This window comes from Melozone crissalis, unplaced genomic scaffold (assembly GCF_028551555.1).
Source record: "Melozone crissalis strain CALT ecotype California unplaced genomic scaffold, PUWL_Pcris_2 ptg000007l_1, whole genome shotgun sequence".
Taxonomy (NCBI): Eukaryota; Metazoa; Chordata; class Aves; order Passeriformes; family Passerellidae; genus Melozone; species Melozone crissalis.
The window spans coordinates 1,367,973-1,387,604 of record NW_026535785.1 but is presented as its reverse complement, the minus strand read 5'-3'; the positions used below and the strand labels follow the sequence as shown (position 1 = coordinate 1,387,604).

Below are 19,632 nucleotides of genomic sequence, written 5' to 3'. Positions count from 1 at the left end.
GAGTTATGGAGAGGATTGGATGGGCAGAGACCTTTAAGCTCATCCTGTCCCATGAACGAGGACACCTTCCACTAGACCAGGTTGCTCCGAGCCCTGCCCAAAATAAGGGGAGGAAAAAGCCCAGTGATTGATGAATTCGAGATCATGGCACTTCTGAGAAGCCTCTGAACTCCTGGTGGTGCAGAGGGGATGTGCTGTTGCTCCCATCCTCTTTATTCCCTGGGATTTGTGCTGCTGGCTGCTGATCCCTCCATCTCTCATTTCCATCCCAGTGAATTTGATTATTTTTATTGTATTAACGCTGTTGACAGAGCTGCTGAGATCAAAGTCCCCTCCAGCCATTTCCAGGGAGACTGCTGGGTTTCCACCTGCTGCCATCCATCCAAGTGGCACCGAGCCCTCTGAGGCCGAGCTGAGCCCAGAGGAAAAACGCCTGTGGGCATCTGGCTGCTGTCCCTGCTGAGCCTGCCCAGCTCCTGCCCAGCTGTGCCAGGCCCTGCCAGGTGAGAGGCAGCCTCAGACCCTCACCTGTTCCTGAAAGGGGAGGAGAGGGAAGGAAGAGGATTTTTAGGATGAGGCCCTGGCACAGGGTGCCCAGAGAAGCTGTGGCTGTTCCTGGTTTCCTGGAAGTGCCCAAGGCAAGGTTTTGGAGCAACCTGGGACAGTGAAAGGTGTTCCTGCCCATGGCAGGGGGTGGCACTGGGTGGTCTTTAAGGTCCTTTCCAGCCCAAACCATTCCATGATCCTGCGAGCAAAATCCTGTGAATCATGATCCAGTTCCCAAACCTTGGGAAGTGGAGGAAAGCAGCAGAGAAACAGCAGCTTCCGTGGTCATCCTGATGTCCATCCATCCATCATCCTCCATCCAACATCCCTCTATCCATCCCTCTATTCATCCATCCATCCATCCATTATCCATCCGTCCGTCCATCCATCCATCCATCCATCCATCCATCCATCCATCATCCATCTGTCCATCCATCCATCCATCCATCCATCCATCCGTCCATCCATCCGTCCATCCATCATCCATCCATCCATCCGTCCATCCATCCGTCCATCCATCATCCATCCATCCATCCATCATCCATCCATCCATCCATCATCCATCCATCCGTCCATCCATCATCCATCCATCCATCCATCCATCCATCCGTCCGTCTGTCCATCCATCCATCCATCCATCCATCAATCCATCCATCCATCCATCCCTCCCTCCCTCCCAGCCCTGCCATGCCCCCCTGGGCCATGCCCTGGCACTGCCAGGCTGTGTTGTCCCCACTGCCAGGTGGCTTTGGAAGCACCAGGAGGGTGTGGGAGCGTGCTGGGTGCCCACCATGGTGCCCAAATCTGCCAATCCAGCTGTGCTCGTGCTGCCCGGGCAGGCACAGGGCCTGAGAGCAGCCTGCTCCCCCAGGGAAGGGCAGCTTCCATTCACATTTGCCCACAGATCCAGAAAATTAGAATCTGGTGTATTCAGGGAGATTTATTTTCAATTACAGGTTAAGGCTGAGACATGAAATAGCACCGGGTTTGAAAGTAGTGCATAAATCCTGCAACAAATCCATGTATCCCTGCTCCATATAATAAGATTTTATTGATTGCTATATTGTATCTGTCAGAATAAAACTCTCTTAATGCATGCATCAGGATGGAGAAGATAGAGAGCTTGTTGGGAGTAGAATCTGATTCAAGAATCAATGCACTTTGATTAATATGTCGTTAAGAAAGTAAGAGTTATTTAACTTGTTTGATGCACACTGCAGAATGATGACTCATATCTTTTAAATTTCTTTCTTTGAGCTGCATTTCAAAAACCCCCACAACCTTGGAGCTGTTTTTCACATTGTTACATCTTGGTTTATCAGTGAATTTTTGCTGGATCCATCTGCCCAGGTCACAAATGCCCCTGAACCCCATCAGTAATAAATCCTATGCCCAAAAAACTTCTCATATCCTGTTGGTAAGGCTTTATAGGGAAAACAGAGTGGACCTGCTGTTTCTTTATTCCTTCTGGATGTTCTGCAGTGAAGGAGGAACTCCAGGGAAAACCAAACAAAACAAACAAAACCCTACAACAAAAAGTTGTTGTTTTTCCACTGTGATTACAAATCCAAGCACCAAGGACAAGCCCTGGCTGAGCTGGGAGCATCCCACTCAGCCCTGAATTCCCAGCTGGCTCCAAGAATGGAACACGCAGCCCTGAGCCCCAGTGCAGGGGATGATCCCAGTGCCTGTGACTGGTCCCAGTCACCTCCTGCTGTCTCTGTGTCATTTTCAGACTCAGCTGGCACCAGCTGCAGATCCCTGCCATTCCCAGCCTGGCCCCTGCAGATTCCACGCAATCATGGAATGCTCTGGGGGAGGGAGGACCTTTCAATGCCATCAAATCCAACCCTCCCAGTCATGACTGGAGCAGCAGGAGGGGCTGAGGGAGCTGGGAAGGGGCTCAGCCTGGAGAAAAGGGGGATCAGGGGGGACCCTGTGGCTCTGCACAGTTCCCTGACAGGAGGGGACAGCCAGGGGGGGAAACAAGGGACAGAATGAGACAAAATGGCCTTGGAGAAGGTTTAGGGTGGAGATGGGGAAAATTAGAGGGCAGTGGTGGAGTCCCCATCCCTGAAAGTGTTGGAAAAACATAGATGTGCCACTTGGGGACATGGTCAGGGGGACCATGGTGGTGGTGCAGGGCTGATGGTTGGACTTGATGATCTTAAAGATCTTTCCCAGCTAATTCCATGAATCTGTGATTCCCACCCCTCCTGGTGGGAAAGGCAAAGCCTCCTGCAGTTCCCAGCACAGAGCCATGTGCTGTTTGTAGGGAAGGCCCAGGGCAGGGCACCCACAGCTCCTGCCCGCTCTGGGGCTGTGCCCTGAGGAGCAGGAGCAGGATGCAGCCCTGTCCCCCTGGCTCAGCCTTTTCCCCATGCTTGGCTGTCCCCAGGGAGCAGCAGGTGTTTCCCTGCCAGGGGAATTGCTCACATCCGTGGGTGGAGCACAGACACCTGAAAGAGAAAATACTTGAGGCTGATCAAGGCAGATTATAAATAGAAATGCATCTAATTAGCATCTTAATCTGCAGGTTTTCTGTTTGTTTGCAGTGGCTTTCCTACTCACAAATCCAGCTAATGCAAATTCTATTTTTACAGAGATGATTCCCTAATTGCAGTGTGCTGGAATGATGTGAGATCCCAGTGGATGGAGCAGGGGCTCTGCCTGGAGCAGCTCCTGGTGGGGTCAGCTCTGGGCTGGGGCAGGAGGGCAGCACTCAGCTGCTGCCTTTGGGACCCTCCTTCCCACAAATGCCATGGAAGGACACCCCAAAAACGCCAGGGGGACCCCAAACACGCTGCTGTAGGAAGGAGCAGGAGCAGAAGCCAGACCAGGCTCTCCTTTCCACCCAGCCCTAATTTAAGAAGTGTTTCTAAAATTAAAAACATAAAGATGGAATATTTTCTGGTAAATCAGCCTTTATCGCCCCCAGAGGTTCCTTACACACACTCAGAGCACTTTGGAGAGAGAATTCCCTTTTTTGCTTCCTGCTTGAGTATTTATTCCTTCTCCTTGAGGATTCAGTATTTCCATTCCAGTATTTCCAGGTTTGCCTGGCTACTGGAGGCCTTGGGGTCACCAGGACATGGGTAGGGTGGAATGAAATGAGCTTTAAGGTCCCTTCCAACCCAAAGCATTCCATGATTCCCTGATTCTGTGATTCTGTTTCCCTGGCTGCTGGTGAAACTGATGTTTTCAGCAGCTCAGAGTGACTTGGGATTTTTGTAGCTGTAAATGAGAGCAGCTTTTGGCACAGAATTTGTTTACTCTCTGAAGCTCTGCTCTCGTCGTATCAAACATCTTGGATGCCAACCCTTCCCTTCTTTGAGAACCTCTGCTGCACTGAGGCTCCTTTCCAGAGGCATGGAGCAATTGCTCCCCAGCTGAGAGGCAGTGGGAACAGCAGGCACCTGCAGCTCCAAAATCCAGCCCTTCCCTTTTGTTCTGTGGCTGCTCTGCTGCAGCAGTGCTGCTCCCACAGCCTGGAGGGCGAGCCTGGGACCAGCCCCTGGCTGCTGGGGATCATTCCTCCCATCCCATCTTGGTCAGTTCCATCCCATGTCAGGGATTTAGGCAGGAATTCCTCCCTGTGAGGGTGGGCAGGCCCTGGCACAGGTGCCCAGAGAAGCTGGGGCTGCCCTGGGTCCCTGGCAGTGCCCAAGGTCCCAGGTCACTGCATGGAAAAGAAGAGGTGATTCTGCCTTTTGCTAAGGTTTGATTGTCCCTCGGGGGCTGCAGGGAGCAGGGGGATCTGCTCTAATGTTTTTATTATTACCATTATTATTTTTTGTTACCACACTCTCCAAAGCTCCACCAGCCACATGCAGCCACACCTTGGAGCATTGACTTATTTATTACTCTTTGAATTTTCCTTTTCTTCTCCTTGTCTGCAGGGATTTCCATAAATATTTAAATGCTAATGTGAAAAAAAGAAGAAGTGTTTTTCATTTTTACTTACCCATTTTCTTTTCTGGCTGCTCCTCTGGGCAAACCCATCTGCAGTAATTCGGGCTGGAGGAGCAGGGGCTCCCTGCTCAGCCTTGTGTCATATCAGCCACCCCTGAGTTCCTGCTGGTGAGGGCTGAACCTCCAAAGCCTTGGCTGCCTGCTTTGCAGAAACCTTCCAGGTCTGCCTGGTTTATCACTGCTTTCCATTGGAGCAGGACAGGCAGCCTGGGGAGAGTTCATCTGCTCCTGCCCTTCCCTCTGAGGCCTTGGAGAGGCTCCTGGCCATGCTGGGCTGAAGAAATGAGATAAAAATGGGGAGCAGCAGCACCTCTGCCAGGGCGGGCAGCGTCCGAGGCTCTGCCAGGCTTTGCCAAGGCTGAGTTTCCATTTGGTGCTGTCCTGTCCTGGCTGAGTGCCCAGGACTGGGCTGGCACAGGCTGTGGGAGGGGGTCAGTGCCAGCCCAGGCCAAGGCTGGAGCAGGGACCATCTGCAGCAAGAACAATGGGGCAAACGTGGCTCTTTGTACCTGGTGGGCAAAGCTGCTGCTCAGGGGGGTGTGCTGGGAGGTCTGGCTGGCAGGGGATGGGAGAGGGATGGGCTGGAGAAGGGATGGATTGGAGCAAGGGTTGGAGAAGGGGTGAATTGGAGAAGGGATGGATTGGAGAAAGGATGGCTTGGAGAAGGGATGGCTTGGAGAAGGGATGGATTGGAGAAGGGATGGATTGGAGAAGGGATGGCTTGGAGAAGGGATGGCTTGGAGAAGGGATGGATTGGAGAAGGGATGGATTGGAGAAGGGATGCAGTGGATGCTGCTTTCCCTGCCCCAGGAGGATCCTGGGTGCAGACACAGTGCAGTGGGACACTGACACCAGAGGGCGATGCCCAAACACTGCCCTGCCTTCTTCCTTGTGCTCAGACAAGGAGAAAAATCCTCTTGGGAGCATGGAAAGCAGGAAAGTGGTGGAATGAGCCCACTCACAGGAGCCAGGACGGGGTTGTGGAGGGAAATGTGGGTGGTGAAGGAAATGGGATGTGCAGACAAGCCAGGAGGGTCAGTGGGCATCAGCCTGACTTCTCACCCTGCTGAGGGGTGCAGTAAATGTGGGGAGCCTTTGGAAAATACCTGTGTGAGGGGAAGGAATCTCTGACAGATCAGCCAAGACAAGGGGAAGCTGCACTCAGGGCAGGTGCCCAAGCCCCTCTGTCCCCTGGCTGGAATCAGGGTGGGCAGAGCTCAGCTCAGGCTTGGCTCAGGCTTGCCTTACCTGCTCCTCTGCCCTGCAGGTCCCTGAGCTGCTGCCAGCTCTGCTGGCACTGCTCCATGTCCCACGCAGCCACACAGCGTGGGGGGGAGAGCCTTATTAGCACAGCTCTTTGTGAGATGCCCTTGAGTGATTTATTTTTTTTCCAGGTGTAAATGCCAGGGGAGGCTGTTCCAGTGCTTCCCATTCTTTCATCTCAGCAGGGTTTTGCCCTTTCTCCCAGCGTGGCTCTGACAGCAGGCTCAGAGCTGCTGCCTGTGGAATACAAAGTTCCCTGCTACAGAGCATGACAGGAATTCATTCCAGCCTGGGCCCTGTTTTTTTTTATTTATTTCTGGTTTTATTTTCTCCTCATGCTGGCTGCTCCAGGAGTCTCTGGAGAAGTTTTGAGAGCGGGGAGTGCATTGCTTAACCCCTTTCTCCTGGGAGCAGGCAGCTCGAAGATGACCCAAAGCCTTTCCCAGATCAGTCATGGAACAGCCTCAGCTGGAAGGGATGCATTAAGATATCAAAGTACAAATCCTGGCATTGCACAGACCCCCAGCAATCCCAGCCTGTGCTTGAGAGTGTTGTCCAAACCCTCCTGGAGCTGTGGCAGCTTTGGGATTGTGCCCATTCCCTCAGGCAGGGACACCTCCCTCTGTCCCAGGGTGCTCCAAGCCCTGTCCAGACTGGCCTTGGACATTTCCGGGGGTCCAGGGGCAGCCACAGCTGCTCTGGGCACCTGTTCCAGGGCCTCACACCCTCACAGGGAAGGATTTCACCCTGATATCCCATCTAACACTACCCCCTTTCAGTTTAAAGACATTCCCTGTGTCCTGTCCCTCCATCCCTTGTCCCCAATACCTCTCCAGCTCTCCTGTAGCCCTTTGTCCCTGGAGCTTCTCCTCTCCAGGTGAGCCCCCCCAGGTGTCCCAGCCTGGCTCCAGCCCTGGGGCAGCCCCCTGGCTCCAGCATCTCCTCACGCTGGCTCTGTGAGTGCAGCTGGGGCTGCCTGGAGAGCAGCAGCTCCAGGCTGAGCTCCCCTGCCTGTGCCCGGCCCGGGGACAGATCTGCAGCTGCTGAGCCTCTCCCCTGCCTGGCCCTGGGCCCTGCTGCAGGCTGCTGGCAGCAGTTTGGGGCTGTGCCGCCAGCCAGGGCTGCCCGTGCCAGGAGAGCAGCTGGGCCCAGAGGCAGTGCCAGCCCTTCCCCGTGCCCTGGCTCTGCTGGGCAGGGCAGGGACACCGGGAAAGGCTTTGTCCTGCACCAGGGAGCTGCTGGGGAGAGGGTTTCCTCGGGAATAATTGCTGTGCAATTAATATACATGTGGTTTTTTGAGGAAGTTTCAGACTCTCCCCCTCAGGAGCCTTTGATGCTTTATTAATGATCGTGGGCTGTCCAAATACAGAGGGAGCCCAGAGCAGCCCCAGTGCCCTTGGACAGGATCTCCTGTGAGCCCAAGGAGGGCACTGCTGCTCCAGGTGAGCTGCTGAGGGTGGGTGGACTCAGGTGTCCCCCAGGAGTCACTCCAGGTTGGGACACACTCCAAAGGGAGCAGGGAGCTGCACTCTGGGGCCGGGCAGGTCTCCCCCTCCTGCTCTGAGCAGGGTGGCAAAGGTGGGGAAAGGCAGGAGATGATGATTTCAGTGGGTTGGGATTAGCAGGAGCTGCTGGGAGTGCAGCCTGCTCCCAGGGAATGGGAGTGCTGGAGGGCTGGGGTGGATGGGGATCACTGGGGAGAGCAGACCCAGTCTTTCCCCAGTCTAATTAATGTTAATTAGCTACAATTAGTGCTCGTGACCTCTGTTGGCAGCCAAGATGGCTGACAGCAGGGACAGGCATTCCTCACTTCCACGCAATAAATCAAGCTGAAGGTGCTCAGTTATTCAGCCTATCATTCAGCATTTCATTAAGGAGATCTGTGCACATTCATCAGTGCTGCTGAGCCTCAACCCCTGCAGGAGCAGGGATGGCTCCCAGCAATGCCAGCAGTGCCAGCAAGGCTCTGGATCACTGAGCTGCATCTCTCAGGTGCTGGGAACTCACCCAAGGCCAGCATTCCAGCAGGGAGTGACCCACAGTGAGGGTGCTGCTGGTCCTGCAGGGAGAGGTGGCTCGGAGAGAGGTCCCACCTGGAGGATGAGGGGGAATTCCTGAGCTGGGACAGGCTGGAAGGTCCCTGTTGGAGGCAGGGTGTTGATTCAGCTGGGCCCTGCTTTGCCATGGTGTCTTCTGCCATCTCTTCTCCTAGGGAACAAGAGTGAGCAGCCTTCCCTGGTATCTAACAGCCTTGGAAATCAGGGGAGCTTTCCTCATGGGAAGGGCTGTCCCAGGGCAGCAGTGGAGCCTCCATCCCTGCAGGGATTTAAAACCATGAGGATGTGGCCCTTGGGGACACGGGTTAGTGCTGGGGAATGGGTGGAATTTCCTTTTCCAAGGGCCTTTTTAAGCTAAATAATTCCATGGTTCTCCTCATGCCAGCAGCATTCCCACGGCACGCTTGGAGGAGGACTCTGCCTCTTGCTCTGCAGGGTTTGTGCTGCCCATGCATCCTGTGCCCTCCCTGTGCCAGGGCTGCATGGATAAATGCCCCACCAGGCTGGCACAGTGTATCAATCTTGTTTAATAGACTGGAAAGCTGCTTGCACGGCGCAGGTCGGGGGAGCAGGGTGATGGATTGCACCTTCCCCGAGCCCAGCGCCGCTGATATATAATGAAATATTTATGATTTATTCCAGCTAATAAACTGGAGTGAAGGGTGTGATGGATGGGAGCAGATGGGGGATCTGTGCATGCAGTTTTCCTGGTGTGGGGGCAGGGAAAGGTGGATGCCTGTGACAGAGGCAGCGCTCGGCCACCCATCCCACAGAGGGGATGGATTATCTAATTCCTATGAAAAGCCTTTAGCACCTGCCTTATAATCATTTATCCACCCCACGTGGCTGTTCTCCGGCACAGGAGCCTCTGGGAATGGGAACAAACCATTTCTTTTAGCACTGGGCTTGGGAGCTTGTGCCCAGAGGGATGGGAAGAGAGGCAGAGTGAGCACAGCAATGTCACTGCAGTGCCACACTCAGCAGCTGCCCAGCCCCACTGTGTCTGTGCCACCTGCAAAAAAATCCTTCCCAGGGCTTTAGGAGGGTGGTGAGACACTCAACTGCCCTGGAAAGAGCACGGAAACTTGAAAGCACTTGAGAAATGTGACAGGCACGTGGAGCTTGTGGCTGCAGGGGGATCCCAATGCCTGGGAAGGAGCATTCCCATGGTCTGATCTGCAGGCAGGAAAACTGTGCTCAAAGGAGGAGGATGGAGGAGGATGGAGGAGGATGGAGGAGGGTGGAGGAGGATGGAGGAGGATGGAGGAGGGTGGAGGAGGATGGAGGAGGATGGAGGAGGATCTTCCTGCCAGCATCCTCTGAGGGGGTCAGGGGGACCATCACAAGCCTTGGCTGGTCCCCATCCAGCTGTGGGTGCTGGGGTTGGAGACTTGCTGCTGCAAAATCCTCTCCTGGCAAAGGAGGTTTGAGCTCCCAGATCTTGGCTCTGCTCTCCCAGAGGTGTGGATCAGGATCAGGGCTCAGGCTCTTCATCACCTGCCTGGAGAATAAATCCTAACCCTAATGAGTGAGGTGTATGTGCCAGAGGCTGAGCTCTGCCCCAGCCTGACGGAGCAGCAGCACCAGCAGTGGTTCCAGGGAGGTGGGAGGCAGGTAGGAGTTAATGCCAGGGTAGAGCAAAGATCCAGAGCCTCCTGCCCACTGCTCCTGGGGTGTGAGGCCACTCCTCATCCCACAGGGGCTCCTCCTCATCCCCAGCTGTTCCCTTTGTGCCTGATCAGCCTCTGGACCAGTGTGCTTGGGGATCTTCTGCTGAAAGGCACCAGAGAAGGGCAAAGATTGATTATCCCCACTGCCTTCCTGCAAGATTCCTGGGGGTTTCCAGCTGAGAGCTTGCTGGTGTCCCCACCACATAGACTCACTGGGTGAGAGCAGCAGTTCCAGAGGAATGCAGGAGGGTGTGCTCAGCTCTTCCCTCTGGAAATGAGGAATCCTCATGGCAGGAGAGCAGCTGACAGCAGGGAATTCCTCCTAGAATTTGGGAAAAAAAAAACAACAAAACAAAACAAACAAAAAACCAACATAAAGGCTCCCAAGGTGCACCGTGTGGTCTGAAGGAGCTCTGCTGGCTGCCCGTGGGTGGCACATGGTGGCTGTCCCCAGAGGAGCTCTCTGTGTCACCTGGAGGAGTGGCTGTGAGACATTCCTGCTCCCTGTCCCCACTCTGAGGAGCGCTGGGCTGGGCTCTGCACGGAGCCAAGAGTTTGCAAAAATCAGGAGTGATTCATTAACAGCAAAAAGGTCTAATTAATATTTGAAAGTGCTCCAAGCACATCCTCTGCTGGCAGGGAGGAGCCCCCCAGCATCCCCTGGAGCTCCGGGCTGGAGCATGAACTGCTCAGAGCAGGAGGCTGAAATAATCAGAAAGATCATTTGCCTTTCTAAGGGACATTTGCTGTTTCTTGGTGTTTTCTGCCGTGCAGCACTTGGTCTGCTGGAGCTGGGACAGGCATGGGAGGACATCAGAGCTGCAAAGAGCCACATCTCTGGGAATGATGCTCATGGGGTAGGCTCTGCTGGTGGCGCTGGGCTGTGGGCTTTGGTTCCAAGCTGGCAGTGCCCATCCTTGGGTGGGAGAGCACCCAGGACACAGCCAAGTCAGAAACATCCCTGCTCTCAGATCCGCTGTGGCAGGACAAAAGGATTTCACTGATCTTCCCTTTCCAAGTGGATTCTCTTCTGTGCACCTCACTCAAAGGGCAGCACCAGCTCCTCTGCCCTAACAGACCTTTTCCCTGTCCCAGAGCTGGCACCACACCTGAAATCACCTGGAAGCGCCTGCCAGGTCCCTGTGGAGCTCTGAGCACCGAGGAGGAGGTGCAGGGGTCCCGTGGGGCGGGGAGGCAGCTCCCAGGAGCCGGGGGAGCCTGGTGGCAGCTCGGCGACAGCTCTGTGACAGTTTGTAAATCGCGGTGGCACCGCCTGCCCCGGGCCGGCCCCGCCTGCCGCTCCCGGCTCGCACGTCTGTGCTGTCACTGCCACCAAGCTGGTGACACCTGTTGGCAAACAGGCACGGGCTCCCGGGGGACGTCTGTGCCCCAAGCACGATGGTGAGCCTGGGGTGGGCTCACCTCTCATCACCCCTGTGCAGGGTTGGAATCCTGGCCTCACAGAGCCCCAGTGCAAAGCCAGCACTGTCCCTCTTTGTCCAGCACATCCCAGAACATTCCTCACCTCTGTCCAGGGCAGGCTGAAGTCACCTGATTTACCTAAAAAGTCCTTTTTTGTGCATACTTCAGCTGTCTTGGAGCTCCCCAAAGCCACTCAGCGTTTCCTTTCCTGAGCCCAAGTGTTCCCCAGGTCAATAGCTGGTTGTGGCTTTGATGTGGGAACTGTGTTTGCCAGGAACAAACCACCCTGTACGGGGTGAGGGTGTTGACACAGGTGAGGGTTTGATCCTGCAGCTCAGCTCGAGGAGCAGAGGGGCTCTTGTTGTTCTCCACACCCTGGGGAGCAGCTCCAGCAGCCTCTGGGTGCCCACGAGGTCTCAGCACTCACTGAAAGAGGTGCTCAAACTGCAGCAGAGTCCCAAGGGCCCTTCTGTGTTTGCAGTGAGGATTTTGCAACTTGAGGAACCTCATGGCAGAAATCTCTGCAGTTTGAGTTGGGAAATGTTGGTCTCCATTGCCTGTGTCTCCTTCTGCATCTCCCTGGGAGGGTGGTGAGGGCTGAAGCAGGTTATCCAGAGCGGCTGTGGCTGCCCCAGATCCCTGGCAGTGCCCAAGGCCAGGCTGGACAGGGCTTGAAGCACCCTGGGATAGTGGAAGGTGTCCCTGCCATGGCAGGGGTGGAACAAGATGAGTTTCAAAGTCCTTCCAGCCCAAACCTTCCCCTAATTCTATGTTTTTAACTGGATAAATATATCTGTAACTGCCTGTAACTCCAGCAAAGGGCAGCCCCCACCAGCACAGAGCCTGCTCAGTATGCAGCTCAGCAGAGCCTTTAACATTTCACAGAACAGATGCCCACTGAGCATCTTGAAACAAATCCAAAGGTAGCGGTGACGGCTGCTGTCAGGGAGCAGCAATCCCACGGCCCCACGTGCCACGAGGTGCTGCTGCCACGGCTCTGTGTGCTGACAGGAGCTGGGTGCAGTGCCCCAGGCAGGCAGGGCAGGAGAGGGGGCGTCACAGACCCTCCTCTCATCTGCCAAAATTCCCTTTCTGCTGCAGCTGGCCCAGGGCAGGGAGTGCTGGTTGTGGTTCTGAGCTGCATCCTGCTGGATGGAGCAGCTGGGATGGAAGGGACACAGCAGCAGCAGCTCCATCCAGGGTTGGGGGCTCATGGGGCAGGGACTCACCTGTGACCCCCAGAAGGACAGGCACAGTCCTTGCTGGGGCTCTCAGGGCAGCCCCACGTTGGAGGTGACACTCAGCACTGCTGGGGACAGTCACTGAGCAAATTCAGCATCTCCTTTTCACTGATCTGGAATTCCCCACTGGCTGGGGAGGCAGGGAGTGCTGCCTGATGTGCTGGGCTGGAAGCAGATGGTGCAGGGCAGAGGGTGACAGGGCTGTCCTCGGTGGATGGCATCCCCAGGGCACTCGAGGCTGTCAGCGTGGGCACTGACAGCCAGGGCCTGCTGCTGGAGAGGAGATGGAAAGGAGGAGATGGGGGGAATTGCAGAGCTGGTCCCAGGAGCTCCCAGCAGTCACAATAATAATGTGACAGATGCCCTGCCTGGGCTGTGCTGCCAGTGCAATGCGGGGATCTGTGTGGGGAGCAGAGCTGTCAGGGATCACTCACCCCATCAGGGCACAGGGAAGGCAAATGTGGCTGGTTTCCTGTGCTGACACCCCAAAGAGTGACATGGGAGCTGTGTGCCACTGGGGCAGGGCTGAATTCCCTCTCCTCTCCCCATCTTCTCTGTGTGAATAAGCAGCTCCTGCCTCTCCAGTGCCACCAGTTAATTACTGTCCCCTGTCCCACCGTGTGTCAGTCACACACCCTAGGATCAGGGTGCAGAAGCAGTTCATCACAGCAGCCACGGCTTCCTCCCACCCCAAGCAGCCAAACACCCCGAGAGCCCCAGTTTCAAACTCTCCCCAACTCCAGAACATTCCAGACAGCCTTCAGCAGCCACAGAGCGCCAAGGGGCAGCAAATACAGGAACCATCAATCATTCCCTGGCTGGGCTGAGCTGCTCAGGATTTTGGCAGGTGCCAGCTGAGCAGGGACACAGCTCTTCTGGGGAGCAGCCTGGATATTCAGCACCGATTCTGATGTTTCCTTGCCCTGACAGTTTAAATCCCCGGGCCTTTGCTGCACCACAGTGCCAGAGGTGAGCTGGAAATGGGCTGTGAAAACTGCATCATGCCGGCACTTCTGTGGTACCTGGGCTGGGCTGATTATGGGATCACACCTGTGAGAAGGACAGGTTGGACCAAACATCTTGCTCAGGACAGGCTCATTTTCCCAATGTCATTCCCCCCCACACCTTTTTTTTCTTTTTTTGTGGAATCACAGAATGGTTTCGTTTGGAAGGACCTTAAAGCTCATCTCATTCCACCTTCCACTATCCCAGGCTGTTCCAAGCCCCATCTAGGCTGGCCTTGGACACTTCCAGGGATCCAGGGGCAGCCACAGCTTCTCTGGGGACCCTGTGCCAGGGCCTCCCCTCCCTCATAGCCAGGAATTCCTTCCCAATATCCATCCCCTGCAGCAGTGGGAGCCCATTCCCCTTGCAGCACCAGCAGAGTGCCACGGCCACGTGCCAGGAGAGGCAGAGGGGGTGAAGGAGCAGCCTGTGATGGAGCTGTGTGTTTTCCAGGAGACACAGCAGCCTACAAGGATGGGGTGTACTGGATCAAGGGCCGCACCTCCGTGGACATCATCAAGAACGGGGGGTTCAAGGTCAGCGCGCTGGAGGTGGAGCGGCAGCTGCTGGCGCACCCGCACATCACAGGTGTGTGCTGACATCCCGTGGCGTTTCCCTCCCCCTCACACCTGAGCCCTGCTGTGCCCAGCTGTGCCCAGCAGCTGCCCAGGTCCCTGAGGGTCCCTGCTGTCCCTGCAGACGTGGCGGTGATCGGGCCCCCGGACGTGGTGTGGGGACAGCGGGTCAGCGCCGTGGTGAAGCTGCGCCAGGGCCAGATGCTCTCCGTGAAGGACCTCAAGGACTGGGCCAGGTAAAACCCCAGGAGGGGACAGGGAGCAGGCTCAAAGCCAGCAGTGTCCTCATGGACAGGATCACAGAGTCATGGAATGGTTTAGGTGGGAAGGGATCTTAAGGCTCACCCAGTGTCACCCCTTCCATGGGCAGGGACACCTTCACTAGCCCAGGGTGCTCCAAGCCCCATCCACCCTGACTTTGGACACTTCCAAGGGATCCAGGGGCAGCCAGAGCTTCTCTGGGCACCTGTGCCAGAGCCTTTTCACCCTCACTGGGAAGAATTTCTTCCCAAATTCCCATCCATCCCTTCTCTTTGGCAGTTTGAAGCCATTCCCCCTTGTCCAAGCACTCCAGACAAGACCCTATAAATAAGTTCTCATAAAAAGTCTCCTCTTTTCCCACCTGAACAAGCCCATCTCTCTCAGCTTTTCCTCACAGGAGAGATGAGCTGCTCATCCCCATATCCCATGCTGGGGACATTGGTGACCCAGCCAGGAGAGCCCTCCATGCCCCACCTGCAGCCTTGGAGATCCCCCAGGCTGTTCTGGGGGTGTCGGGCAGGGGGCTTTGCCCAGGGCCACCTCCCAGAGTGTTCCCTGCACGTCTCCTCCCGTGGCTGTCCCCAGCCCTGTGATGGGGATGTGGCTGTCCCCAGCCCCGGGACGGGGATGTGGCTGTCCCCAGCTCTGTGACAGGGACACGGCTGTCCCCAGCCCCGGGACGGGGATGTGGCTGTCCCCAGCCCCGGGACGGGGATGTGGCTGTCCCCAGCTCTGTGACAGGGACGCCGCTCCGGTGCCCTTGAACGCGAATCCCCCGCAGGGTCCGGCTGCGCTCCCCGCCCGCCTCTCCCTCTCGCCCTGTCTCTCCCCTTTATTTTTGATGTCACTTAGGCTGGCCGGGCCCCGTTCTCGCACTGCTGGCAGGAGACACATGTCCCTCCTCAGAGTGATTCATGTTGCGGCTCTCGCCGTGCCCGGTGCTCCGCGGCGACAGGCGCCATCCCGAGCTGGCGGCTCCATATGGCCGGGCGCTGGTGGCGGTGGCAGGAGGCCGCCCGGGGCTCCGGGGGCTCGGCAGCCCTGGCATCTCACCCTGGAGCCGGTGCGAGGTGCTGGGCACGGCCCGGGCTTGGTGACACACGGGCAGCAGAAGGCAGCAGAGCCCCCCCTGCGCCCGGGATGGGGCTGAGATCGCTGCTCTGTCACCCATCCATCCCCCAGGAGTACTCACCTGCGGCACCTCGGGGCTGGCACCAGGAGCTCGTGGGGCCCTGCACTCCTCACAGCACTGTCCTTGTCCTGGGGACATCACTGATCCCAGCTGCAGGGCCTGCAGAGACAAACTGGGAACACACACCCTGCCACATCTCTGGGAGGGCTGAGCTTAAATGGGCTCCCGGGGTGTGGGTGGGGGTCCCAGGTGGAGCTGGTTGGGCTCCCGGGAAGGCTCAGCTGGCCCTGCCCAGCTGTGACAGCCCAGGTTGGTGTTCCAGGGACACCATGGCTCCCTACGCCATCCCGACGGAGCTGATCGTGGTGGAGGAGATCCCGCGCAACCAGATGGGCAAAGTCAACAAGAAGGAGCTGCTGAAACGCTTCTACCCAGCCTAGGGCCCACCTGGGAGGGCTTGGCCCTGATCCAGGGCATTCTGCCCCAGAGGAGGAGCCAGGGGATCCTCCCTGGCAGCTCTGGGCTCACTGACTGCAGCCTAGCCCTTGATGAATGTCCAATAAAAATAGGGTTTGTCCCTCTTGGCTGAGCTGAGCCAGAGCTGCAGGGTTGGGGTTTCCTTGTGGGGAACCCTTTGCAGGAATCACAGAATGGTTTGGGTTGGAAGGGACCTTAAAATGCATCCAGTGCCACCCCTGCCATGGCAGGGACATCTCCCACTGTCCCAGGTGCTCCAAGCCCTGTCCAACCTTGGGCACTGCCAGGGATCCAGGGGCAGCCACAGCTGCTCTGGGCACCTGTGTCAGGGCCTGCCCACCCTCACAGGGAATGATTTCCCAGCAGAAATAAAGAATAAATCTAAAATCACACATAAATACTGACTGTGTTATCCAGTTCATCCGCCACCACCAAATGACCCCAGTACACTATTGATGAATCCCACCTTTCATGATGAATCCTACATTTCAACGGGGAAGTTTGCCCTGTTTGACCCCACACATGAGCTGCCAGCCCCAGAGGGTCGATGGTGCCAGTGGGGCACAGCAGCCCCCAGCTGGGTCCATCTGCTCTGGTCCTGTCCAGTGCTGAGGGGTGACAGGCAGCCCCAGCTTTCCCAGCAGCTGGTGGGGCTCTGGAAGCACCAGGGAGGGCAGGAGGAACAAGGAGCACGAGTAATTACAGGGATTCCTTTGTTAGGGTCACCAGAGCCCCAAAAGTCTGCGAGGAGATGTGAGGGGACCATGGAGGGGACCATGGCAGGCACACGGTGCTGGGCACAGCAGGCAGGGAGGGGCTGGGATGAGAGCGGGGCTGGGAAAAAGGGGAAGGGGGTGTGGATGGGAACAGGATTTCTCCAGCCCACTGCACTGGGGTCTGGCCATGGGCCCGCTCTGTCCATCCCCACACCCTGCCCACTGTGGCATCTCCTGGATTTCCGTACTCCGGGCTCAAAAGGACCCGAGATGGGGACACGAGGCACACCCAGAGCTCCTGAGGCGCCTCTCAGTGTGTGTCTGTCCCACGTGGCAGGCACAGGGACACACACGTGTGCAGCCCACAGCAGCGGGAGGGCCCCAGCCCATCCTTTGTTAAAACATCAACGATGCAGTAAATTTTTTAACTTACCAAATAGATCAATATCAAATTATCATGTCTCGCATTCATAACTCTTAAGCAAGCAACAATGGAGAGAGACAAGGTCACTGGAGAATAAATAGCAGCAAAAGCTCTTAATGATCTATCATTCTCGACAACCCCGGGCACCCCGCACCAGGCCGGTGACAAGATCATTAATAAAGCTCTGCAGGAACGCTATCGATTGCTGTGATGGATGATCACAGGTAGCAAATACTGTAAAACACCTGGCTGTCACACTCTGAATGAGGAGCTGGACTCCCACCTCGGCAGGGACCGGCCTGGGGCTGTGCCAGGTTTGCTTCTCGGGGATTCCCACAGGGAGGGGGTCAGGGGTGAGCCCGGTTTGGGGCTGCCATCCCTGCTGGGCCCTCCTGCTCCCAGCTCCGCTCCCACGCTGCTCTTCATCCCTGTAGCTGGGGCCTGTTAATTAAAAGCATCATTAAAACACCTGGTCACAGTGGCCTGAGTGAGAGCTGAGCTGGATGGGGTGACCTGGTGCCACTGGATGGACCTGGGGACCTCCAGGGACACCAGCACAGCCAGGACCGTGGGCATGGATGGGATCCCGAGGCCGTGGGCTCTGCTCCCCCCACACCGCATCCCTCAGGGTGCAGGGGGGCTCGGTGTGTCCCCCCAGCTCCAGGCACTGCTCTTGCCAGCCACACGGCATTGACGGTGGGATCATATGTACACAACCATTCAATTACCCCGTAATGGCTGCAGGCGATTAAGCCATCAATCTCCTTCATTAGGGCCTGCCAGGCCCGGCCCAGCATCACCCAATAAAACCATTAAAACAACAACAACAACCACCCAAAGCAGCAGCTTTAATGCATTGACCGTAACCTCAGCCCGTGACAGCGCTGGGGGTGTCCCCAGCTGGGGACCCACTCACCCCGAGGAGGCATTGCCCTGCTGGGGGGAGGCATTGCCCTGCTGGGGGGTCCCCAGGGAGCTGGGGGCTGCCCACCCCCCTGTGCCCCCCCGACTCGGCACGCCAGGACCTGCTCTAGCACTTTATAGCTGACATTATCTTTTATTGCCACATAAAACCCAAGCTCCGGTGCTTTATGGGGCTGTGCTGGCGTGTGGCACCTCTGCACTCCCAGCTGCTCCCTCTGCCCCCTGGGCACTGCGCTGGGGTCACAGCTGGTCCCAGCGCACCACACCACACCTGAGGGACACGACTGTGCCACACGGGGGTCACGGCAGGTCCAGCTGCCCCCCACACTGGGGATGTCACTGTCCCAGCACACACACTGGGGTACGCCTGGTCCCAACACCCGTGAGTGACACTTGCACTGCGAGGCAGCTCAGGGGTGCCATGGGAGGGGGAGCCCTCCAAAATCGGGTGACCCAGCACCCAGAGCAGCGCGGGAAGTCCCAGTCCTGGGCTGGCCAGCATCTGTGGGACCCCAAATGCCGGGAGCCGCGGTTTGCAGGGGCAGGGGCTGTCACAGATCCCGTGCCGCAGCCGTGGCCAGCCCTGTCCCCAGGAGCGGGGCTGGAGCCCTGTCAGAGCCATCACGTCCGCCCTGCCCGCGCGGTGCCGGTGGCACGGAACATCTGCTCGGCTGGCAGGGCTGGCAGGGCTGGGGGCGGCCCCAGGACCCCCGGCCAGCGCCGCTCCTCGCCCTGACGCTGATGCGGGGTGACGGGGCGGCGGGGCGGACGGATGGGATCGGACAGACAGACGGGCAAGTGAGCGCCGCTGCCCCCGCCACGGCCCGGCCACGCCGCGGGTCACCCGTGCCCGACACTCACCGGCTCCAGACACGTCCTTGGGGACAGCGACAGCCCTGCCAGCACCCGACACGCTGTCTTTGGGGACAGCGACAGCCCTGCCAGCGCCGCTCAGCTCCTGGCTATGGACGGGACACATCCCGCAGCCCTCCTCCTGTGTCCCTTTCCCCATCCCCGTGCTGGGCACCCGCACCGAGGCCACCCAGGACATTTATCCCCAAGGAAGGGACAACGCTGGGCAGGGGCCCCACAGTGCCGAGCGGGGTCCAGGTGGTGCCACCAGTGCCACCGACACATTTTCACTTCCTTGCCAAGCCCAGGACTCGGTTTCCCGGGAGGGCAGGAACTCCTCGCCCCCTCCGCCCTGCCCGGGGATTCGTGGGTCTCCAACCCGGCTGCACTGGGGTCCCCCGGGGATGGGGATGCTCCCGGTGCGGCAGCGCGGGCTGCGAGGGCGGCCGGGACCGGGGCCGGTGGCCGGGGCGATGCTGCCACCTGGTGCCACGGCACGGCGGCGGCACCGGGACAGACACCGGGCGTCGGGGGAAGCACCGGGACCGGCACCGGGGGTCGGGGCAAACACCGGGACCGGCCGCGGGAGTAGAGGGCAGCACTGGGACTGCCGTGGGGGACGGAGAAAGCGCCGGGACCGGGGGGTCGGGGACAGCGCCGGGACAGACAGCGGGGCCCGAGAGTCTTGCTCGGGGGCCCGGGGACTCCCGGAGCAGCCCCCGCCCGGTGGGGACCCGCAGGGCCCGGGACAGGCGGGACGCTGCCCGTCCCTCTCCCGACTCCGCACTGGGACGGGCCCCGACGCCAACACAGACGGCACCGGCATCGGGAACGGCCGGGGATGGACGGGCGGGCTCGCCCCGACGGGAGGCGCGGCGGAGCGGGGCGGGAAGAAGCGGTCCCGGTCCCTCTCCTGTCCAGGTCCAGGTCCAGGTCCAGGTCCAGGTCCAGGCCCCTGTCCCACTGCCGGTGTCGGAGCCTGTCCCGGTCCCTATCCCGGTCCCTGTCCCGGTCCCTGTCCCGGTCCTTGTCCCGGTCCTTGTCCCGGTCCCTGTCCCGGCGCCGGAGCAGCCGGGGGGCAGCGGGCCCGCTCTC

General features: G+C 58.0%; 1 protein-coding gene across 2 annotated transcripts in view; it reads left to right on the top strand.

Moving 5' to 3' along the window:
- The window catches only part of ACSF3 (acyl-CoA synthetase family member 3), a 53,202-nt gene extending 37,534 nt beyond the window's left edge, over positions 1–15,668 (top strand). For both annotated transcript variants that reach the window (XM_054269429.1, XM_054269430.1), the window contains exons 8-10: positions 13,630–13,764; positions 13,876–13,987; positions 15,467–15,668. In XM_054269429.1, coding sequence (XP_054125404.1) covers positions 13,630–13,764; positions 13,876–13,987; positions 15,467–15,584 — 365 coding nt within the window. In that variant the 3' untranslated portion in view covers positions 15,585–15,668. The remainder of the gene's footprint in view (positions 1–13,629; positions 13,765–13,875; positions 13,988–15,466) is intronic.
- Positions 15,669–19,632: the final 3,964 nt, after the last annotated feature.